This window comes from Panthera tigris, chromosome A1 (assembly GCF_018350195.1).
Source record: "Panthera tigris isolate Pti1 chromosome A1, P.tigris_Pti1_mat1.1, whole genome shotgun sequence".
In the NCBI taxonomy this organism is placed as follows: Eukaryota; Metazoa; Chordata; class Mammalia; order Carnivora; family Felidae; genus Panthera; species Panthera tigris.
This window is the reverse complement of record NC_056660.1, coordinates 103,601,274-103,626,161: the sequence shown is the minus strand read 5'-3', so window position 1 is coordinate 103,626,161 and position 24,888 is coordinate 103,601,274. Positions and strand designations below refer to the sequence as shown.

General features: G+C 43.2%; 1 protein-coding gene across 2 annotated transcripts in view; it reads right to left on the bottom strand.

The window, feature by feature from the left end:
* The window catches only part of GRAMD2B (GRAM domain containing 2B), a 118,223-nt gene that overhangs the window by 73,729 nt on the left and 19,606 nt on the right, over positions 1-24,888 (bottom strand). The window contains exon 1 of one of the 2 annotated variants that reach the window (XM_007087807.3): positions 1,930-2,435. The exons of the other annotated variant lie outside the window; for it this stretch is intronic. Within the exon in view, the coding sequence (XP_007087869.1) occupies positions 1,930-2,012 (83 nt within the window). The 5' untranslated portion in view covers positions 2,013-2,435. Of the gene's footprint in view, positions 1-1,929; positions 2,436-24,888 lie in introns of those variants that run through there. 2 annotated transcript variants of the gene reach the window in all.

Here is a 24,888-nt window from a genome sequence, read left to right as displayed (position 1 = left end):
ATGAATTTGTGAAACTGGCTGTTCCAAATGAAGGTGTGGCTGTTTGGGGCCTTCCACTTCAAGGTGGTTATGTTTATTGTCTATAAAATTATTTTCCCCAGCGTCTGAAGAGTTTGAAGTTAACAGAATTCATCTGAACAGATAACAAGCTTTCTCAGTCTATTAAAACACTCTCCTGAACTGAGTAGACTACTGGGAATGCAAAGATGTAAAGACTTACCAGCGGCCGCATGGACTTGAATCATTTTGCTTTGTGTAACTGGAACTTAGCACTGCCTGGGCTGACTTCTAGGCTAGGAGTTTACAGTCCGGGTTTCTAGTCTTGCTTGGCCCACTTAACACTCCTGTCACCTCTATGAAGTGCTGTTTAGAATGCCACAATCTCTCTTTTTTAAGAGAAGTATCTAAAAGAAGGATGAACTGCAAAAGAAATGTCCTTTGCTACTTTATCTCTTTCTTGGGCTTGAGTTATTAGAACAGAGTTAGGACTTTATTTTGGGGAGAGAAAACAAAAACATGTTGTGAGGGTTATTATACCTATGGCATTTTTTCCCCCTCAATCATCTTTTTATCGTTCGTTTAAACAGGAAAGAATATCAGCTGAACTTGACAAAGCTGAGGGGCAGAAGAAAGGGCAGCCAAGGAAAGCAGACACTGGGAGAGATTATGACCAAAGCCTTTGACACAACAAATCAAAGCAGCTAGTAAAAGCTATTTTTCTTCCAAAACTTCAGTCCAAACTCCAATACACAGATGGAATATGCTTTTATAAACACCATTCTTTATGTGGAACCACACCGTGTTACAAAAATTGAGTAAATGTTGAAACAATGGAGATCGCACTTTCACTGTTTTTTAGGTACCCCCAACAGGTTGGTACTAAAAAAAAAAAAAAAAAAAAAAAATTGGCTTCTTTAACAGGTTATTTATATATTTATCTTAGTAACACTTAAAGTTATAGCGACACAGAAAATAACCAAATACTGATCCTTTTCCTTTTGGAAAGAAGAATGTTTGGCAAGAACAAGCATGGAAATAATACTTCTGGATTTTAAAAACAGTAGTACAGGGGAAGATAAATAAGTTTTGTTACAGGAAGGTAATCCTTGTGATCCAAGTATCTGAGTTTTCAGTTTCTGAAACCAGAAGAGTTCCTAGGCCCAGCAATGTGCCAATCCTATTATGAACATGAATCTTTTAAGAGGAGAGTCATAACCCAATGTTCAAAATGTTTTATGTTATTATATATTCATTGTGCTCCTACAGCCGCTCCCCCACCCTCTCTCTCTCTCTCTCTCCCTCAAAAAAAAAAAAAAAAAAAAAAGAAAGAAAAGAAAAGAAAAGAAAAAAAGGAAAAAAGTACGTAGCGAGTTTGTGTCAAGTTCCCAAGCAAAGGCAGACAGTCCTTGAAGGGAAAGATAAAGCGTATTTCATGTTTTCTCCTACTTCTCCTCTCACTTGAGCAGAAACGAAGGAGATGGAGAAAAGACAACCCTTTAGTTCCGGATCAAATGACAAAATACACATCGCTGTGAAACTAATAACCAGATGGCATCTACGAGGTAGCTTCGTCTTCATACACGTCATGAAGAAGTAAGGAACAGAAGGAAGCGTCAGCGCTGTTCCTTGACCTGACTTAGACATCTGAATGCCTGCCCCAGACCTCCCTTGGGACAGATACCACGCCAATCGTGCTTTCGCTCCAATCCTTCACATCCCCACCAGACTGCAAGCTGCGGTCCGTTCCTCAAACGCTGCTGTGCCTCGTTCCCCACTACAGCATCGGAGAGAAAGAAGAGCCCGGGCGCCCCCCGAAAGAGTTCAAGCCACGGGGCTGTCCGTCCACGGTCAAGTTCCAAGCCAAACCCGTCCCCGGCACAGAAGTTTGGGCAGCGCGCTCCCGCCCGCCCGGGGCCGGACGCTACTTACTGGGCTGAGCCAACTTTGCTGTCTCTCTTCGCGAGCACTTTGGCAGGCTTTGCGTCTTCCACATCTTGCTGTAGTTCGGTCATCGGGGCCGCGGGTGGAGGGCACCTTCAGACGTCCCCTCGCGGCTCCCAGCGTCCCGGGCGCAGGCCCCGCGAGCCGCGCCTTTCCCCGCGCCCTCCGTGCGCCCTCCTCGCGCGCTCCCGGCCGCTCAGCGCATCCAGGCCGGCCCGGAGCCGCGGGGCCGCCAACCTGGACACGTCCGGGCGGCCGCGATTGGTCGGCGCCGGCGTGCGGGCCGGGGAGGGAAGGGGAGGGCCGAAGGCAAGTGACAGCCTCCTGCCCCAACCCGCGAGGCCCGGCCCGAGCGCCTGCAAACCTGTTGAACTAGTCTGGCTGGGGGAGGAAGCTAATTGGCCACGCAGGTGGAACAGTTGCCTAACTGGGCTCCGTATATTTAGCCTCCTGGTAAGTTGGCCTTCCTCCCGCCTCCCTAGCACCCCCCCCCACCCCAGCTGTAACCGGGGAGTTTTAAAAACGAGCGGCCTTCTGAGGCTACAGGAAATGGTTCGGACTGAGCGAGGCGCTCGGTCTCCCAGATGCGCGCTGTGGGCTGCGCGGTGTCCCGGCCTAAATTATTCAGACAGGATATTGCCTCATTGGGGACTGCTCCGTCGGGGCTCCAACAATAGGTCAGTTCAGTGACAAAGGTAGCGAGACGTGGTTGTCTCTAGAGATTGTCTGGTTAACCCTTCCCCGTTGTGGGGGTGGGGAGAGGGGTGGGGGTGGTGGTGCAGGGAGAGCGTTCCTCAAAATCTCATTAGCAACTTAACCTCGACTGTGCCCCCCCACCTGGAAAAGGAATGCCTCTTCTTCCCGCTTTTTGGTGAGGTTTTGGCATGCTGAATCTGTCTCAAGGTTTGCATTTGAAACATCATCCAGGGGCGCCTGGGTGGCCCAGTTGGTTGGACATCCGACTTGGGCTCAGGTCATGATCTCACGGTTTGTGGGTTTGAGCCCCTGCGCGGACAGCTCAGAGCCCGGATCCTGCTTTGGATTGTGTGTCTCCCTCTCTCTCTCTCTCTCTCTCTCTCTCTCTCTCTGCCCCTTCCCACCCCATCAAAATAAATAAATAAGTAAATAAATAAGTAAATAAATATTTTTAAATATTAAAAAATTTTTAAAAACCACATCATCCATTTCTTTCACATATTTTTGAGAGCTTCTAGGTGCCAGGCATCCTTCTAAACATTCCCTTATTATAACAAATAAAGTATGTGTTGGTGATTTTCTAAGTCGTTGACAATACGAGGAGTGTAAAACCTTATTGTTGGAAGCCCAAACTGACTTTAAAACAATTACAAGTGGCAACAATAGTTCATGACATGGCTGGGGGAAAAAAAGCGAACTTTCTGCCCTGCCTGCGGCTGCAAGACCTTTTTGTTTGTTTAAATTTAATTTTTAGATTTCAGAATAATGGCAGAGACTACGGAACCATAGTGTTTACATTTATGTATGTATATGTGTGTATATAGGGTGTGTGTCAAAGAAAACACCTACCCTTTCAGATAACTGCACACATTTGGGGGATCAAGGCCTTTCCAAAGATTTCTTTTTGCCTTTTCATTTACTAGCTGTGTGATTAGGCTGAGAGAACAAAAGCATCTTTTTGTAGCCTGCTTGCTCCAAAATTGTCCTAACACTTGGAAAATAAAATAAAAATGTTTTTGTAAAATCTAGGAGAGTGGGCCTGGCAGATCGTGCCCCGTCTCTCATGCCCTCTCTCTTTCTCACCTATTTTGCTGCAAAGGGGGGTTGCTCTTCACCATTGACTCCTGTGGAAGCCAGGCTGGGTGTGGTGGGGAAGGCTTTGTGTGACCAGAAGGTTTGCAAGCTCTCTTAGGTATCCCTTCCTGGCTTTTCCTGGGGACATTACACCTTCAGGCGCCAGGTCCCTTCTCTAGCCACCTCTCCTACTCATGACAGGTGTGGGCCTGAAATATAGGAGGTTATCACCGTCCTAAACTGGGTAGTACTCTCTCCTTAAATCTCAGGTGCCTTCCTAACAGCACCCACTACAGATCAGAGGAGAGCTCAGTTTTTGTCCCAACTATTTTTTTATTGCAGTAAAGTATACATAATATTTATCATTTTAGCCATTGGCCAGCGTACATTCAGTGACATTAAATATACTCACAGTATGTGTAAAAGTTACCACTCTCTATGCCCCAAACTTTTTGTCCTATCCAACATCAACTCTGTATCCATTCAACAATAAGCCTTCCTCCCTTCCTCTGGGTCCCTGGTAACCTTTATTCTACTTTGTGTGTCTTTGAATTTGTCTGTTCTGGATACTTCATGTAAGTGCAGTCATGTGATATTTTTCTTGCTATGTTTGGCTTGTATCACTGCGTATAATGTTTTCAAGTTCCACCTAAGTTATAGCGTATCTCATCACTTCATTCTTTTTTTATGGCTGAATTATAATCCATTGTGTGTATACCCCACATTTGTTTATCTGTCGACCTGTTCATGGACACTTGACTGTTTCTACCTTTTGGCTCTTGTGAATAATAGTGCTGTGAACGACATACAAATACCTATTCATGTCCCTGCTTTCCTTTCTTTTGGGTATATATCTAGGAGTGGAATTGCTGGTCAGATGGTAGTTACATGTTTAACCTTTTGAGATACCTTGGCTAGGCCTCTTTTGATGCATGAATAAAAACCAGTGTTGAAAGCTTCCTCAGTATGGGCTTACAGCTCAATCAATGCTCACTTCGGTGCCCTCAAACTTGTTCTGTAATGTGTAGGATGAGGACTGAAAATAGTGTGATCTTAAGGGAGAAAGGAAGGGAGGGGCGTGGGTTTAGGGGCAGGTGGCGGAAATAGCAGCTAGTCCTTCCCCAGAACGGGGAAGAATTACAAAGGAGCAAGTAAATGTTATTATTTTACTTCGTGACGTTTGCCTGGGTTTAAAAGACTTTGTCAGACAGCTTCATAATTTGTTTATTCATGGGCTATCATACAGGAAAGTGGAATGCGGTATTTAAAAGGCAGCAGCAGTAGATGATAGGGGAAATTTCACTGTAGTGTGACAAATAGAAATGTAAGATTATGTCTGAAATATATTTTAGGGGGCTCTTTGATTTTGCTCCAATAACAGACCCTTTACTTTTCTTCCTCCTAGCCTCCGGGCACCTAATTTCTTGTTTCTAACATCAAAGAAGAGTTCTAGCTGTTACTTTTTCCAGTTACTTAATCAGATCCAGTAGTAAATGCCTAATCCATCACCTTTCAGGTTGCAGAAGACTCCTACTTAACGGCTTGGAATATCGATCAAAGTTGGTGTCTTTTTTACATTGATCAGATACACTGTGCGTGCATAGTCTCAGGGGCAGAGTTCAAGTATGAGTTTAGAGATTTGAGTGGAGATGATAGTGTAAGGTGTGGTCAAGTAATTGCCTAATTGATAACAAATGGCAGGCAATGTATTTATTAGCCAATAGAGGTACACTAAAGGATCATCACATGCCTGTAATTTCATAACTATTGTCTGACGACATGTTTAAGAAGCTGCTGATGCTCTTACCAAGATACAAGCTGTCATAACTATGCATAATATTCAATGTATCAGTGTCATAAGTCAAAGAAATTCATGAACACTCCTCAGACCATTCCCGTTTTCAATTTAAGCTCAGTGTTCAAAGGAGAAAATGGAAAACACTGCACGAGTTCAGAAGAGAGCCCCATGGTGACACTGAAGAATTTGATTTTAAGACCTCGAAAAAAAAGTTTTAAGAATGAAAGTTGAGAAGCATTTACTTATAGGAAGGGAAATTTCCTGATGAGCACAGCCACTAAACATTGGAATGGGAATCTATAGTAAGGCATGGAATCTCCTACTATGCACATCTTTGAGAATAATATTTAAAAAAAGTCAAATAGAATGGTTCTAAACCAGTATTTCCCAAACCAGGTTATACTGCAAATGGAAAAACTTGAAATAGTCTCTTCCTCTCTCTAGGGATGAGGCACGAACCAAGTTTAGCATCCATGTTGAGAGAAGTGGACAAGATGGTAAGGGCTTCCTGGTGTGGGGGCCAGCGGTAGCTGGGAAACACTAGTCTAAGTCATGTTCTGGGAGAAAGCAGCAGCAGTAAACAAAACTCTGCCGGTCCAATGTTCTTTTTAAAAATTAAAATACACAGGGGAACCTGGGTAGCTCAGTCAGTTGAGTGTCCAACTCTAGATTTCAGCTCAGGTCATGATCCCAGGGTTGTGAGATTGAGCCCCACCTCTGTCTCTGTGCTGAGTGTGGAGCCTGCTTAGGATTCTTCCTCTGCCCTTTTCCCTGGCTTAGGCATGCATACTCTCTGTGTCAAATGAAAATAAAAATACAATACACAATGCCACATAATTAATACATTGAAATCTACCCCAGAGGTTTAAGTAGATGTCTGTTTTCTGTATGGTTAATGTTACAGGTCACGCGTGAAGTAAGGAAGCCCCTGAGACCATCCGGTATGTGGTTTTCACACCAGGTTCTGCGAGAGTCGGGGCTCTTTGAACTAGAGAGTTGAGGAGCCGGCCTTTCAACTGAGGTCTTCTGACAACAGCCTCCCTCTTAGCACCACTCAGATACACAGCCTTTCCTGCTTCTGCTAGACCTCTTCCTCTTAAGTCTCTTTCATGTATTTGGTTTTGTTTTGTTTTGTTTTTAAGTTTTTTAATGTTTATTTTTGAGAGAGAGAGAGAGACAGAGACAGAGCACAAGCAGGGGAGGGGCAGAGAGAGAGGGAGACACAGAATCTGAAGCAGGCTCCAGGCTCTGAGCTGTCAGCACAGAGCCCCACACAGGGCTCGAACTCACAAACTGCAAGATCATGACCTGAGCTGAAGTTGGATGCCCAACCAGCTTAGCCACCCAGGGACCCCTCTTTCATGTATTTGTGTTCTGTATTAGTTTCTATTTGAAGAAGGGGAAAAGTGTTGCTTGTGCCACATTGAACAAAAATTTCAAATGAAATCTACATTTTTCAGAGAAGAGCCTGAGCTTCAGAGGGTTGAGGGACTTGGCCAAGATGACAGTGATTCCCTGAGGATGAAGATTCAGCTTTCCTGAGTTTCACTGTGTAGGAGTGAAGGGGTGAAAGAAGAAAGAAAGAAAGAACACTTAACCAACTGAGCCTGAACTCAGGCGCCCCTTTTCTTTCTCTTTCTTTCTTTTCTTTCTTTCTTTCTTTCTTTCTTTCTTTCTTTCTTTCTTTCTTTCTTTCTTTCTTTCTTTCTTTCTTTCTTTCTTTCTTCACCCCTTCACCTAGGGGTGTAGGAGAGTGAGCAGAATGGCAGAGAAACGTACCTTATCAGAGAGTGTGTGGGAGGGAGATCCCAAGGACCCTACACGTGTATAATGTTTGTGAGCAAAGAACTGTTGGAGTCTAGAGCTATCTTTGGTGGCTGCATTTTGTTGTTAAATATTGCTGCATAACTACCTCAAAGTTTGTGGCTTAAAACAATAATTTAATATTTCCTCTCATGGTACGGTGGGTTGACAGGGCTCACCTGCACAGTTCTCATAGGGGTCTCTCAGGCAGTCACTGTCGTTGGAGTCATTTGAAGACTCGATGGAGCTAGACATACACCTCCTATGTCTGGTGCTTCAGCTGGGATAGCTGGAACAGGTGCAGAGTAGTGGAGCATTTTGTCTCCCTGCATGGCCCGCCCCGTGGCCAGGTGGGTTTCCTTACAACATGGCCATCTCTGTATACTTCGACTTTTTACTTGATGGCTGACTTCCTCCAGAGCACGTGTTCTGTAATGCTAAAGGGGAATCCACAAGGCTTTTTATGAGATAGCCTTGGATATCAGGCAGCTTCAGCTCTGCTTTCTAGTGGTCAAAGGTGAGCCCCAGAGCCAGCCCACAATCAAGGTGTAAATACCTGGAGTGTAGTTTACCAGGGACCATGTCTGGGGAGTGGCTTCCACAGTGCAGATAATAGATGAGGCTCTCTGACTGGATACTTTTTCAATGTGGATGTAAATAAATGGGCATTTGTTTTTTTCTTTTTAAATGCTTTATGTTTTATTTTGTATTTGATAGAGAAAGAGAGAGACAGAGCATGAGCGAGGGAGGGCCAGAGACATGAGACAGAATCTGAAGCAGGCTCCAGGCTCTGAGCTGTCAGCACAGAGCCCAGTGGGGGGCTCGAACCCATGAACTGTGAGATCATGACCTGAGTGAAGTCAGACGCTTAACCAACTGAGCCTGAACTCAGGCGCCCCTTTTGCCCCTTTTCTCTCTTTCTTTCTTTCTTTCTTTCTTTCTTTCTTTCTTTCTTTCTTTCTTTCTTTCTTTTCTTTCTCCTTTCTTTCTCTTCCTTTCTTTTCTTTCTTTCTTTCTTTCTTTCTTTCTTTCTTTCTTTCTTTCTTTCTCCTTCTTTCTCTTCCTTTCTTTTCCTTTCTTTCTTTCTTTTCTTTCTTTCTTTCTTTCTTTCTTTCTTTCTTTCTTTCTTTCTTTCTTTCTTTCTTAATGTTTATTTATTTTGAGAGAGCACAAGAAGGGGAGAGGGGCAGAGGATGAGAGAGAGAGTCCCAAGCTGGCTCCATGCTGCCATCACAGAGTCCAGCGGTGGGCTCCATTGAATGAACTGTGAAATCATGTCCTGAGCAGAAACCAAGAATCTGATGCTTAACTGACTGAGCCACCCAGGCTTCCCATAAATGAGCATTTCTAACAGCACTTTTGTACATGCATGAGGTATACAAGTGAACAAAACAGGAAATATCCGTGGTGTGTTGGGTCTTGCATTCTAGTGGGACAATTGAAAATGAGAACAATAAGCACATAAAGAACACAATTTCAACAGATGAGAGATACAAACAACAAAAACAGAAAACAATGGAGAACGAGGGAGGGCTATTTTACACAGGAAGATCAGGGAAGCCTCTTTAAGGCGTGACGTGTCAGACTTGAAAGAGGGGAAGGAAGAAGCCATGTGAAGTCTGAGTGCAAATCTGGGCAGCCATTGGGGAGAACATGGCTAAAGGTGTCGAGGCAAGTCTGACCTTGGCCATAGTCTAGGGACAGCAAAAAAGGCCACTGTTCTCTACTGTGCCTGGTGTATAAGGAGGGAAGAGAAGGTTGGTGGGAGATGGTCTCATAGAGATATTATCTTCTCTGTCCATTTGTTTCTTATCTGTCCCCTCCCATAAGATTGGAATCTTCCCCCCCTCCCCAAAGGGGCTTGTGTTTGCCATTCTATCCACAGTACCTGGTTAATGTTAGGAGCTTAATAAATATGTGTTGAATGAATGAAGAAATCATTGGGTGATTGTTTCTAACCATTGGTTCTCAGCCATAATCTTTTGGAACTCCAGATGACCCGAGATGTTCTAATGTTGAGTAGTAGCATTGGACTTTTTTTTTTAAGTTCATTTATTCATTTTGACAGAGAACGTGAATGGGGTAGGAGCAGAGGGAGAGTGGGAGAGAGAGAATCCCAAGCAGGCTCCACACTGTCAGCGCAGAGCCTGACGCAGGGCTCAAACTCACGAAATCATGAAATCATGACGTGAACCAAAACCAAGAGTTGGATGCTCGACCAACTGAGCCACCCAGGCACCCCTGACCTTCTTTTCAAGAATTTTCAATTTTTTTTTAAGGTTTATTTATTTTTGAGACAGAGACAGAGCATGAACGGGGGAGGGTCAGAGAGAGAGAGAGGGAGACACAGAATCCAAAACAGGCTCCAGGCTCTGAGCTGTCAGCACAGAGCCCGACACGGGACTCGAACTCACAGACCATGAGATCATGACCTGAGCTGAGAGGTCGGATGCTTAACCGACTGAGCCACCCAGGCGCCCCAACAATTTTTAATTTTTAAAAGGGATCTCTACATCCAACATGTGTCTCAAACTCACAATCCTGGGATGAAGAGTCACATACTCCACTTACTGAGACAACCAGGTGCCCCACGTTTGTCGTATGTGTGTGTGTGTGTGTGTGTGTGTGTGTGTGTGTGTGTGTGTGTAATTTGCAGGGGAAAAAGAGAGTTCATGGAAAAGAAATTTAAATCAAATCCTCCCACCCTGCACCTCCAACTTAAAAAAGAAAACCTTTGGCTTATGCTAGGACGGCACGTGTTTCAAATGGGTCAGAGAGGTCCCATGACTCCCAGATGGTCTGGCTCCGAAGTAAGTCCAAGAATCACTGTTTATAATCCACAGGCAACGATTGTAAGTTAGGGAATCTCTCAGTTTTTCTTAGGGAAACATTCATACAGCAACTTCCTTTCCTTGTTCTGGGAACTGATGATCATGCCATTTTTTTTTATTTTTTAATTTTTTTTTTCAACGTTTATTTTATTTTTGGGACAGAGAGAGACAGAGCATGAACGGGGGAGGGACAGAGAGAGAGGGAGACACAGAATCGGAAACAGGCTCCAGGCTCCGAGCCATCAGCCCAGAGCCCGACGCGGGGCTCGAACTCACGGACCGTGAGATCGTGACCTGGCTGAAGTCGGACGCTTAACCGACTGCGCCACCCAGGCGCCCCTGATGATCATGCCATTCTTAAAAGCACTGGCTGTGCTCTTTCCTTGTGCCTGGGTTTCACATGTGCTGTTTTGCTCCCTGTGAAATGTTCTGAGGAAGCAGTCTGCATAGTGCAATTAGGACACTGTTTTGAAGCAGTTAATACTGAATTATTCAAAGGAGTTACTGTTGTTAAATTTTTTTCTTTTTATCACCAGTTGCACACGTTTTATTTCTTTGGATTTTTATTCCTTTTTACATACTTTCATGTTACTCCTTTTCAACAATTCCTGTTAGCATTTTGTTATCCTTTCTTCCAATTGGTTTTCTGATGGTATTCCTTTCTAAGAATTACTTAACAAAAACGATAGCACAGGAGGAACAGGGGAGGAGCGAATGGAGAAAACCCTTCAGACAAACAAGAAAGTTTTTTTGTTTCCCTCAAGTAGCCACAGATTTATTTTGCTTTTACTTTTTGTTTCAGTTTTATGTCTTATTTTATTTTTTAATGTTTTATTTATTTATTTATTTATTTATTTATTTATTTATTTATTTATTTTCAGAGAGAGACAGAGAGTGTGAATGGGGGAGGGACAGAGAGGGAGACACAGAATCCAAAGCAGGTTCCAGGCTCTGAGCTGTCAGCACAGAGCCCCATGGGGCTCGAAAGCACAAGCTGTGAGATCATGACCCAAGCTAAAGTCCGACAGTCAACCGACTGAGATACCCAGGTGCCTCAGTTTCAGTTTTATAAATAGACCCATCATTTGAGGCAAATTTTACAGTCTGGCCTTCCTTCTTTCCTTCCTTCCTTTATTCTAACCAGTATTTTCTTTTTTTTTTTTTTGTTTTTTTGTTTTTTTTTGGTGCCTTTCATGTGCCAAGCTATATTCTGCATGATAGAGATTTAAAAATAAATAAGCACCTATGTGCTATGAGTGAGTTAACAGTCCACTGGAAAAGAGTTCAGTAAATGGTTATTTACAATATGTACATACACAGAACCTCAGTCAAAACCTATCACGTTTATATATCAGGACCAGACCCTTGGATGTCAGATGGTGGGAAGGGGCAGGTGATGGCCATGGGATGCTTCATGGTCTTCTGTTTCGGGTCACACACAAGTCACTCCCACTCTCCACGTAGCCCCTCCCCCCCCCCCCCCCCCCCCCCCCACATGCGCACAACTTGCTGGAAAGACTCTTGGCTGGAAGTCAGGAGAACTGGGGTCTGGTCCAGACACTGTGCTTTGTGCTGGAATGTGCATCTATTAATGGCATACAGCATTGAAGTAACAGAACGCTGGCCTCAAGGAAAGGGCTCTAGACTTCGTGGTTACAGCTGTATCCCTTTCCGTCTTATAGAAACTAAAAGAATGAAGGGGGGGAAACTTTTTACCCAGAAATGTTGGAAGTACCAATTGCAAAATGACAGTTTTCAATAAACTTCCTGAGGCGAGAGTAATTATTACAGTCTATTCTCTTGGGAAAGTAAGTGCATTTGCCTCCTTCCTTTGGGGCCCTGTGCTTCTTTGTATTGGCTTCTACCTCTAAAAGCATACCAGATCACAACAGAATGTTACCCTGTGTGTTATGATCACAGGATGACTAGAATCAGAATTTAATTTCTACTTTTAGTAGTAGTCAGAAATAAAATTAGGGGCATCTGGGTGGTTCACTTGGGTAAGCATCCGACTCTGGATTTTGGCTAGGGTCATGATCACACAGTTGGTGAGTTCAAGGTGACAGCACCTAGCCTTCTGGGGATTTTCTCTCTCCTGCTCTCTCTGCCCCTCCTCTGCTCACATTCTGTCTCTCTCTCTCAGAATAAAATAAATAAACTTTAAAAAAAGAAATAAAATTAAAAGTTCATCTTTCCTTTTTATTAAAAAACATATAATAATCGCTTTAGTAAAACACACATTAGGGGGAGATTCAGACACTGGAAATGCTTAGTCCTATAGAATCCCAAGTCTTCAGATTTTGAGAAAATGTATAAATTAGTATTAGACACTGCAAAGAAACAGGAGGTGAGAGCTGGTGGGAATGGTCTTGATTCCTGGCTTCTCAGCTGAACTGCTCATGCAGTCCTAGAGTATTTGCTTTTCTGCCCCTCTGTCTCTGTCCTTTGGTAAATAACTCTCCTTACTGGAGTTACTTGAGGGAATTGTTCTGTGGCAAGAGTCTCAGCCAGGGGAGGGGTGGGGGATGAAGTGAGGTAAAATACAGAATGATTGAGATTCAAACTGATCTAAGAGTCCTAATATGCATTTTACTACCTTTGACTAGTGAGTTACCTCCTCTAAGCCTCAGTTTCCTCATCTGTGGGGGAAAAAATGGGAATAGCAGTAGTATCTATGTTACAGGATCATTGGGGAATTTAAAAAGCTCATGTATATAAAGGAATTAGTACAGTAAACTGTTGATTGTCATTATCACGTTGCTATTGATGAGAATAACATTTTAACAAATTGAATGTCCTGCCCTCCCTTAGATCATCAGCCCCTTAAATCATTGTGTCACCTGCTAGAAGGCATTACTAACTATAGAAGATGTAACATCTATTCCCCTCTGAGTCCTCAATTCTCTTCTACCTGATTTCCTTATATCACAAGCTAAAACTCCATCCTTAACATCAGTGACATCGATATATTTAGCCTGCTAGGCCTCATCTGTAATTTCTGACGTGTCCTGGGTTTTTTCCTCTCTCAAATGTCTTTGCCACTCTAAAAGCTTTCGTTTAATGATAAAGAAGTCATTGGAATTAGGAGGTAATCAATATGAAGTCTGACAGAGGATGATTATAGAGTCTGGTTGCCTTGAGAGTCCTGATTCAGTCCCACTACTATGGCGTATTTATAAGAGAGTCCTCTTTTATTCTCAAAAGGTATCCATGTTTGGAAAAGTTATTAACAGACAATCTATAGTTTGACTAAACTAAAATATGGCATTAGCTCAGGTGTTGAGATTAGGCACGAACCAAACTTGTACATCTTATTGCCTTGCTGCCCAGTAGACCCCCTGTGTCACTCATAGTATTCCCAACTTTTACTAAAAGACCTGAAAGTTATCAGAACAAATGTGTTGCAAAAAAGAAATGTATGCAAGAATGTCAAACTCTGACAGTTGGGAAACAACTCAAAGTTCGTGCTCCATTGGTGTCAAATCAGAGGCATCTCTATGCACAGTTGACTGCTTCATGATCCAATCAAGAGTTGGGGTCTGACTCATTGTTATTACCTATCTTGACTTTGCTAACCCCAAGCCAGAATTTTTGCTGAGCCCTCATTGAGTCACTTATGAGTCTTTTATATTGACACTAGGTTTGCTGACAGTCTGGTTTAATTCTCCCAGTTCTTTCTTTAAGCATTTTGCTCTAGAAGAAAGAAATGGGTCATGGGACTCTTGTAGGGTAAGAACGTTCTAGGCTCTGGGTTTCAGTTTATCAGCCAGTGGGCTAATTCCTTATCACCTTGGGTATCTGTTGGTTACTAAACTGCCCATGAGTAGTGCTTGTAATGAAAAACTAGCACACCCTAGGAAACACAGCAAAATTACGTTTAGGACTCCTTTACTTTTTCACTGATCATTGCCTATTTTTGTTACCATGCTGTATTTAAAAGTGTGGAGAGGGGCGCCTGGGTGGCTCAGTCGGTTGAGCGTCCGACTTCAGCTCGGGTCACGATCTTGCGGTCCGTGAGTTCGAGCCCTGCGTCAGGCTCTGGGCTGATGGCCCAGAACCTGGAGCCTGCTTCCGATTCTGTGTGTGTCTCTCTCTCTGCCCCTCCCCCGTTCATGCTCTGTCTCTCTCTGTCTCAAAAATAAATAAATGTTAAAAAAAAAAAAAGTGTGGAGAGAGGTTACCTTTTGGGTGTGGACTGAAAAGGGGATAGGAAACTTTCCGGGATTCTTGAAATGTTCTCTATATTGATCTGGGTGATGATTACATAGGTGTATGCATATGTGAAAATTAACTGAATGTACAGTTAAGATTGGTCACTTTAATATATGTTAAGTTAAACCTTAATTAAAAAGAAGTAAGAAGGAAAGAAAAGCCTCAGATCTCCTGAGCTAGTGCTGATTAAAAAAAAAAAAATGTATTCTGAGTTAGTCAAAGAAGAAACCAAACATCTACTTACATAATCTTGTTTTCTCTTGGATTTCAATATGATAGTTGTCATTTCTCTTCTACAGATATGCTTCATGACCTCTATCTTTACTTAATCTTTGATAATAAAACTTCAAACTCTGCCAGTTTGAAACTTTTAAAACTTTCAAACAAACTAGTCCATTTCAGCATGTAACATTACAAAGACTTTGATTCTTTTAACTGTGTACTTTTCCGTAACTTATGGAATATTGAAAGCTTCCTAAGCCATATAAATCTTGGCTTATAAATAGTATGTGCATTCACCTCTTGATTTCCAATTTATCATGTGACTGTTCATTAAGGTAGTTGAGTTGTATAATGAAAGAGATCAAGGGGCGCCTGGGTGGCTCACTCAATTAAGAGTCTGACTTTGGCTCAGGTCACGATCTTGTGGTCTGTGAGTTCGAGCCCCGCGTCGGGCTCAGAGCCTGGAGGCTGCTTCGGATTCTGTGTCTCCCTCTGTCTTTGTTCTTCCCCCACTTGTGCTCTGTCTGTCTCTCTCTCTCTCAAAGATAAATAAAGATTAAAAAAAAAAAAGTTCAAGAGAAGGAAAAAGTTTTTTTTTTTTAATTTTGGAGAGAGAGAGCACGTGAGCGGGAAGAGCGGCACAGGGAGAGAGAGAGAGAATCCTAAGCAGACTCCATGCTCAGTGTAGAGCCCAATGTGGGGCTCGATCCCATGATGCTGGGATCATGACCTGATCCAAAATCAAGAGTCAGATGCTCAACCGACCCAGCCACCAGGTGCCCCAAAATCTATGAGATATTTTAGAAAATATCCTTTTATTTTTCAGTCTTCCTCCAAATTCTCCTAATGTGTGACCAGTCACTCATCTAAAGTTTAGCTCGGTTCAAGAACTGAGATTTTTTGCAGTTAAAGAAAAAAGAAGGGGGAGTAGAGACTGAAATTAATCCAGTCCCTCCTATGTGCCAGGCACTGTGCATAGGTTATTTAACCTGTACAACAACCTTATAAAGATGATCTGATTGTATCAATGAAGAAACTAAGGTTCCAAAAAGGTAGACAACTCTCCGAGTGTCACATAGCTATTATTCAATTGTTTTGTCCCACAGCTCCTTCTTTTTGTACTGTCTTTGGTGATGTCACAAGAGGGGAATTCTGAAGTGATTTAAAAGATCATGTCAAAAGAGGGGATGGCTCAGGTCATGATCTCATGGTTCATGGGTTTGAGCCCTGCAATGGGCTTTGTACTGACAATGGGGAGCCAGCTTGGGATTCTGTCTCTCCTTCTTTCTGCCCCTACCTTGCTCACGCATGCTCTGTCTCTCTCAAAAATAAATAAACATTAAAAAAACAAAAAATAAAAATAAAAGATCCAAAGGGACTTGAGAGATAATCTCACCAGTCTTGCTTAGAGATAAGGTAACTAGATCTAGGGAACCCAGTTGTTTTGTTGGAGGTTATAATGTGTCCATTTGGGCAACATACCTCTCAATTTCTACTTCCTCCTGGAAGCTCCCTCTTCTCCTTTCCCTACCTCCCCACCTCATCCTGCCTCCATAATTTACTGTAGTCAGAATTAGAACCCTTTGTATCTTATGTTGTGTGGTGAGCAGAGAGGTAAGTGGCATCTGGAGCCTGGGTTTACATCCCTGGTTACCACTTAGGAGCTGTGTGACCTTACGTAAGTTACTCAGATTCTCTGAGCTTAAGTTTTCCCACTGTAAAATAGCATAATAATGGTACCTGTCTCATGGGGTGGTTGTGATATATAATAAAACATGGAAAACCCTTTAGAATGACATGTGGCATGTAATATGTATCTTGTAAGTATTACTAATTAGCTGCTGGGGCGCCTGGGTGTCTCAATTGGTTAAGCATCTGACTTTGGCTCAGCTCATGATCTCACAGTTTTTGAGTTTGAGCCCTGCATCAGGCTCTATGCAGACAGCTCAGAACCTGGAGCCTACTTCGGATTCTGTGTCTCCGTCTCTCTTTCTGCCCCTCCCCCACTCGCTCTCTCTCTCTCTCTCTCTCTCTCTCTCTGTCTCTCAAAGAATAAATAAATGTTGGGGCGCCTGGGTGGCTCAGTCGGTTAAGGAGCCGACTTCGGCTCAGGTCACGATCTCGCGGTCTGTGAGTTCGAGCCCCGCATCGGGCTCTATGCTGACCGCTCAGAGCCTGGAGCCTGTTTCAGATTCTGTGTCTCCCTCTCTCTCTGACCCTCCCCCATTCATGCTCTGTCTCTCTCTGTCTCAAAAATAAATAAACGTTAAAAAAAATTAAAATAAATAAATAAATAAATAAATAAATAAATGTTAAAAAAATAATTAGCTGTTGTTACTATGTGCACAATACTCAATTTTTGGTTATATGTATACAGGCTTATCTCTTCAATGGGATGGAAGTGATGTCTTACACATCTTTGTAATTCTCCCTTTAGTGCCAAGATGAGTGCTTCATAATTCTAGACACTGAACACAGGCCTCCTGGACTGATTTCACTTTCCTGGTTAATGACCTTCAAAATTTTCCCCATGGTCCAAATTTCCCAAGTTAATAACTTCATCAAGTACGTACTCCACACCTCCCAGACCTTATTCTTGAGGATCCTGATTACTGATTTCCAGGAGGGCAATTCTGTCCCACGGGATTTCTCATGCCTTTTAGAAATCTAAAAGTACAGGGGTAGTTGCGTTATGCCCAAGACTCAGTTCAGGACTTGGTTATTTCTTTTTTGTTCCTTTAGGGGATTAACATCAAGCATGGACTGACTTTCGGTCCTTGGTATTATGTGGTTGATGCAAACTGGCCTAAGGGAACAAGCATGTAATTCTTCTGTGTGCTTTCAACCTACAGCTTCCCGTTTCTGCTGACGGTGGTACCCTCAACCGCGCTACGAGCTGCCATGAGGAAAAGTAAGCCCTTTTTGTCTTCTTGCTTTCCTTTATATGCACTCTCTACCAAATAACCGCCATTAGGAAAAGGACGTGTGTGAATCCAAGGCTTTGTTTCCTTGGGTTGTGTTGTGGACGTTCTAGGATTTCCTGATTTCAGGGAAGGTAGAAGTTGTTTTTTGAAAGTTTCCACTTAGAAAATTTAATCTTGGCATTTCAATGGCAGTAGACTGTTGTTTTCAAAAGGATGGTATGTAGAATATTGGGACACATTTTCTAAAAATGTGGATGACAGCTATCAGATCAGACACGAACGTTCCACCTGCTTTTTGGCAAAGTTGAGAACTTTTTTTTTTTTTAATGACAAACTTCCGCACTGTTGTTTTGAGATTCAAATAGTGTTCAACATCTAAATTTTGGAAAAATTACGCTTTTATTCTATTGTGAACTCTGTAAGCGATTCTTTTCCAGATAAACTCTTTCTTACTAGCAGAACTTGGAGGATACATATATGTATTTAGAAAGTTTCTTATGCGGCACTTGGGTGGCTGGGTCGGTTAAGCTTCTGACTTTTGCTCAGGTCATGATCTCACGGCTGGTCAGTTTGAGTTTACTTTAATCTGCGTTTTACTTTCTCCCCATTGTCTCTCTGCCTAGTGTCTGAATAGTGTGAGGTCTGGTCCATTGTCTCTTGTTGAACCTTCTATTCTGAGTACCTGTTATAAGTGCCCAATACATATTTCTTGGACAATAAAATGATGACACTTAGAAGAATGTTACGTATTTATAGCTAGTGTCCGACTTAGAAATGGGTTGTGCTCTACATGGCATTTTGTATGCAGAATACATTTTCTCATATGAAAAGTAATGTAAAGGGAATGTAGATTCCAAGCTTGGCTTATAAAAGTGATCTGATCCCATATTGTCAATTCTCTTGTTTTTGCTACTCCAGAAGCAAACTTTTCTGGCTTGGTTAGTGAATCAAATCCTCATTTTAAAGCCTGTTTGTAGAGTGAAGGCAGTTCTTACCTTATGATGAGCTCTCCAACTGAATCAGGGAATGGATTTCCCTTTTTATTCATTTATTTTGAGAGAAACAGAGAGAGCGCAAGCAGGGGACGGGCATAGAGAGAGAGAGACAATCCCAAGCAGGCTCTGCACTGTCAGCGCAGGGCCTGATGTGGGGCTCGAACTCACACACTGTGAGATCATGACCTGAGCCGAAATCAAGAGTAAGTTGCTTAACCAGCTGAGCCACCCAGGTGCCCCTAAATTTCCCTCTTTGTAGTCTCTTTCCTGGGTGAATATTAGCCAAAGGTATACAAAGGGGTGAGGAACCCGTTGCTCAGGGTAAATATTGTCTTCTCCAGGTCTTTGGGGGAGACTCTACCCTAACCCCTGGCTCTATAAAAGTACTCCCCTCCCATTAAATTCCCCACTAAATTATGAAGACTTCCAATTTCCATATGTGACCTTTTCCTTTTAGCCACAAAATCCAGTATAATTAATTCAGGCCCTGGAGGGAAATAGTGAAGGAAAATTCTGGAATTAATTTTGAAGCTACTACAGATCCGTAGGCATTGATCCAAAACCCGTGGGGCCAGATATGTTTTGAATACAGAGATATTTTTGGATTTTAGCAAAGTAATATGACGCATATGCTGCCTGTTACAAAATATCCCCAGCTTGTAATTCAATCAAACAATATTTCTTCAGCTAAATATGTGACTATTCCTGCTAAGTCCTCTAAGGAGAGGCAGCTTACAGCCTCACATCACCGCATTTCACGTTCTGCTAGCTAAGTGATGAAGGTGGTGTGGTTTTCAAAGCTCTTCCTACCTCAGATTTACTGGTAGGAGACTGTGGACCAGGAATCCCAAAGAAATAATGGCTCAACAAAGAAAACAATGAAGGTTGTCCTAGTCTCAGAACCCTGGGCAGGTTCTTGAGCAGCAGGGATCCTACCTAGAGATAGAGGAGAATCACCTCCTTTGACCAGAAGGCTGAGAATATCTTTATAGGTGGTTTTTTACCAGGGCTTCTTGGTTTAGCCAACTCGTAGGTTCATTAGCTGTACATTTCTTATCAGTAGGTCCACTTGCTCATCAAGCCAGGCTCTCTGAGTTGGGTGAAAGAACTGTCCTACTTAGAGAGGAGACTTTTTTCCACTGTCGGTGCTAGGAAGGAAGGTACATGGATGGTTTGGAGCCCCATTGGGGATGTTGGGAGGACCCCTAAAGATAGAGGAAAAGGCAGGATGTTGTTGAGGATGCTGGAGGGGAGGACCAATACTGGGACAGGGTTGGGCCTGAAACCTGATTCAAGGACCCCCTCCTACACTTTTGATAATCTCTCTGGCTGGTTGCACTGTCATGAGATGAGTGACCCTCAGCTATGTAAGCCGACCAGTGTGTGTTGTTAGAATTTGAAAGCCTAACAACGAACTGGAAACTTTCCAATGTTCGGTTAGCCCCATTGTCCTTATTATCTTACTTGTATGATTTATACATTTGTGATTCTGTGTATGCCTGGGGGTCCTAAGGGTTATCTCAGTATTTAATTGCCTGAGCTTAACCAGCAGCAGAGATAAGATCTGCTCAAGAGTATGGTTAGAAAACTGTACATTAATGGAAAGTACCATTGTTCTATTTGATAGTAAACCTTTCCGTTGAAGGACTAGGTAAAACAGGTCTATATCTAGAAGTTTCTGGAAAGCATTCCCTCTTGTTCTGGAAACCGAGTAGCAGGTTCTCTCCTGCTGCTTATGACTTGGCAGTCCCTAACATTGTTCTTTTTCTTGTCTTTTAAACTTCTGGCATTCTAGCATTAACACATAATTTCCTAGTAGATTTTTTTGTATTAGTTTTAGTATTTAAAAAACGCTTCAGGGGCACCTGGGTGGCTCAGTTGGTTAAGTGTCTGACTCTTGGTTTCAGCTCAGGTCGGGATGTCATGGTTTGTGGGTTCAAGTCCCACAGCCTGGGCGCTGACAGCCCAGAGCCTTCTTGACATTCTCTATCTCTCCCTCTCTCTCTGCCCCTCCCCCACTCTCTTTGTCTCTCTCTCTCTCTCTCTCACAAATAAACCTAAAAAAAAAAAAACGCTTCAAAAGAGAAGTGAAATGAGCTTTTGTTAGTGCCAGTTTATTTTCCATCAAGACATGTTTATGAATTCTTTGTTGCCTAAAGGCATACTGGGAGGTTCACTGAGGCTAACTTCCTGGAATTTTCCCAAAGCTTCTCACCTGTGTCCCATGGTCAAACTAGGCAAACTCTCAGGGGCCTTGTAGCTACAAGAGGTAATTTTTCCATATCATCATGTGATTCGAACCTGAGATCATAGTTGTGAAATTGAGATTGAAGCAAAGTCATCCTATCTTAAAGTGTGCTTATTACAAGTGATTAGAAAATGAACTTCACTAATTATAACTGAGAGACGAGAATCAGCTTTGCGTTAAGGAATTAATTCTGAGAATAAATGTGATAATAAATATAACACTGTCATTCCCAAGGAAATGTGTCTTGTAACCATGAAGCATATGTAATTCTAAGTTATAAGAACTGTAACTGGGGTGCCTGGGTGGCTCAGATGGTTGAGTGTCTAGGATCCGCTCAGGTCATGATCCCACGCTCTGTGAGTTGGAGCCCCGCGTTGTGCTCAGCGTATCAACACAAAGCCCGCTTCCTATCCCCTCTCTCTTTGCCCCTTACCCATTCAGCCGCTCTCTCAAAAAATAAACAGCCAAGCTCAATCAATCAATCAGTCAGCATAAAGAAGAAAAGAGAAATGTAACCAAGAGCAGAAGAATGATTCTAATAGCTCACTGTAGGAAAATGGGTTTAAAACCCTGATCCCAACAATCTCCCAAATGTTCTCTAAGGTAGCTGTAAGCAGTTTCATAGTTAAGAGTTGTTAATCTGGCTGGCTCATTCTTGGCAAGAAAAAAAACATTTGGGGCTCTCCAAATGTAGAAAAACCTAGGGCTTTATTTCATGGAATGTTTGTTGAGATTAGGGAGAACTTGACAGGTCCTATCTGGTTGTATGTTTGAGTCCCCTCTAGCAATTCTCTCAGAGTCTACCTCTGAGCAGATCACCTCACCAGACCCTAAGTTGGATCAAAGCAGGAATCATAACCTTTCCAGTCACCTGTGTGTAGCCAGTGTGGAGCCTCTGGAGTATAAACCCTTGATAAAGGAATGCAGAATGTTGAATGAACCTATCAAAGACTTGAATACTTCTGGATACAGGGAGCTCATTACTACTCACAGCAGGCCAGTTCATCCTTGGGAATTCTGGTTGTTCCACCTTCTCTTTTATAATGTTCCACCTTCTCTTTTATAATGGGCTCCTGGGTGGCTCAGTCGGTTAAGCCTGCGACTTCAGCTCAGGCCATGATCTCAAGGTTCATGAGTTTGAGCCCCATGTCAGGCTCTGTGCTGACAGCTCAGAGCCTGGAGGCTGCTTCGGATGGTGTATTCCCTCTCTCTCTCTCTGCCCCTCCCCTGCTCATGCTCTCTCTCTCTCTCTCTCTCAAAACTAAATAAACATTAAAAAAATCTTTGTAATGATTGGACTGTCGTCTCTTCTCCTTCAGGCCATGTAGACCGACTCTACGAAGTGATAAAGCTTTAAGTATCTGAGCTGACCCTCTTGCCCTACTCTCCCCACCTGGCTTCTGAGGTTTACTTCTGCAGACTAATATCCCCAATTCTTGCACGGCTGACATAGATCTGTGTGTTCACCCGTGCTCTCAGATCTCTGAGCATGCTGCAGAACATTACCTTTCCATAGCCTGACCATGGTTCAGGGAAGGCCTGACACGCATTGGATGGTGACGTATTCTGAAGTCTACTTTTGCTATTTGATATCAAATTAACTTTAACTTTTTAATTTTTTGGAGGAAGCAATTTTTTCAACTCTTCACAGAAAACTTCTCCATTAGTCTTAGTAAAACCTTGCCTCAGTGGAAGACAAGTTAAATGGAAGGCTATTATTATCTTGGAAACAGGCTTACTTGCTAGTGCTTCACCTCTTGTGTCTTGTGCCTAAGGTGACTTTCTTGGATTCAAGACCTTTTGACTCCTCGTGAAGATTAAACGTGGATTGTTTGGTGCAGGGTCCCTCCCTGGGTGATTGATCTCTGCCAAGAGTGTGTCCTCCCTGTCCGTCAAGTGAGTCATGGGGCTACCAAGTCTGATCCTGGAAAACTGATTTCCCCATGTGGCTGTCCAATGGTTAAGGCAGAACTTGGAAGACTTTGAAAGGCTGCTGCTAACTAAGAATTTACTGTCTATTTTTTCATAGGGCCAGAAGTGCAATTCAGTGTAAAAAAGAATTGACTGATCTTCATGACCTTTAATATTTGCTGAAGCTAACATTTATTTTATTTTTTGAGAAACTCTTTTTTTAAAAAAATATGTACAACATTTATTCATTTTTGAGAGACAGAGTGTGACTGGGGGAGGGGCAGAGAGAGAGGGAGACACAGAATCTGAAGCAGGCTCCAGGCTGTGAGCTGTCCATACAGAGCCCAACGTGGGGCTTGAACTCATGGACCGAGAGATCATGACCCGAGCTGAAGTGGGATGCTCAACCAACTGAACCACCTGGGCACCCCTCCTGAAGGTAACATTTAAATCAAACTGTTAATGTGGAAGATGCAGTAGACGCTTAGGCAACGTGCAGGAATTTTTACTAGAAATCATCTGTCCGTGAGATACCATCTTTGGGCAATCGGAGAAATCAAACTGTAAAAGAAAACACTTGGTTTCAGTTACTTGAACCGTTGGAAATTACAGCCAGTTTCTAACTGTTCGGGGGAGTTGGGGGAGTGAGGGGGAGGGAGAAGAAGAGACTGCGGGCGAAAGAAGTAGAAGGAAATTAGGAATAGGTGATAAAAGAAAAGGTAGGACATTTCTGAAATGCCAAGCAGGCACAGAAGCCTGAACTCTTATTCTCTTGCTTGGCGTGCATTTTGGGTTCTGCCCTGCGTCGGTACATTTTGTAACTCACTGCTCAAAGTGCAGCAGTTCTTATGTAATAGAAAGTCATTGTTCTAGGGGCAAAGAAAAGATGTCCCTTCCACTTTATTTCCTGAGTCTGTTCTAGTTAGTTTGTGGTGGTCACTGACTCTCGACACAGTTGAGACAGCAAGTAGGTCCTTCTAGGCTTTCATGAGATATTCTTACGAGGCATTTGCAGTGGGGACATGGATGAAATCGGGTTCCTCCTGCTTGAGGTTTCTTTCTCGGGGTTGCCTCGTAGACTTTTGCATCTGGGCTACAGGAGCAGCGGGACTGGTCAGTATTTCAGCAGTGAGTCATGAACTCTGTTCTGGGCGATAGCCATTTCAACACCTGTACATCTGCAAGGATTCTTTCTTGAATGCCACAGGCGAAAGGTAAAGGTCAGGGAACCTTTTCCCTTCATCTCCCTGTCCTTTTATCTCTTCTCCAAAGGACACGCTGATTCCAGGAAAGCACTAGGGGAGGTGTCTTCACCTGGAGGACTGGAGTGGAATACCCTGATGGCGGTAATAGCCAGGTGGTAATTTTCCCTGGAAAATCCCGGGAGTACTTCAAAGTGCTCAGGCCTAACTGACTCTAGGCTAGTCCTTGAACCAGTCCAACTTCCCAGGTCATGGATGTAGGTAGACTTTTGATGTAGGAGCCAAACTTTACAGTGTCCCCTTGGCCTTGAAACCCTGCTAAGTCTATTCCAGAGCATCTCAGTCCTCTTTGTCTTTCCCTCAAGAATCTGTGTGTCATTGGATGGTGGTTCTGAGGGCTTTGTTTTTCACCCCTGTGCAGAATAGAGTCACCGTAGCAGGCCCAAGACTGGTCTTCTTAGAAGGGCTTGTTTGCAAGCTCAGCTCTTAGCTGACACTTGGGAGCTTAGGTTTTGGGGGTGTTCCCACTTTTCCCAGGCTGGGAAAAGTGGCTCATGGGGCCTAGACTATGCAAGCAGTGTGACTTATGCTCAACATCTGCTTTCCTTCTGGGAGTTTAAATTTGGAGCATGTCTAGGCAGAGGGTCCCTATGTGACCAGCCTCCAATAAAAACCGTGGTTCCCATGTCTCTAAAGGGCTTCTCCGGGCAAAAACATCATATGCCTGTTGTTACATTTTCCTTGATGGGGGAAGAGGGTGTTCTCTGGGACCTATCATGGGAGGGAGAGGGCATAAGGGAGCCTATATAAGGATTCCTCCAGACTCCACCTGAATCTTTACCATTATGGCCCAGTTTACTATATCAAACTATTAAATCTTAGCCTTGTGTACTACTATATGCCGAGTTCTGTGAGTGCTTCTGGTGACTCCCTGGGTGTGCTGTGGTCATCTGGACCCTGGAACAACCCCTTTCTTAGGGTACTTATTCTCCTACATCCTTACCTTAACCTGGCACAATTTCAGGGAAAGG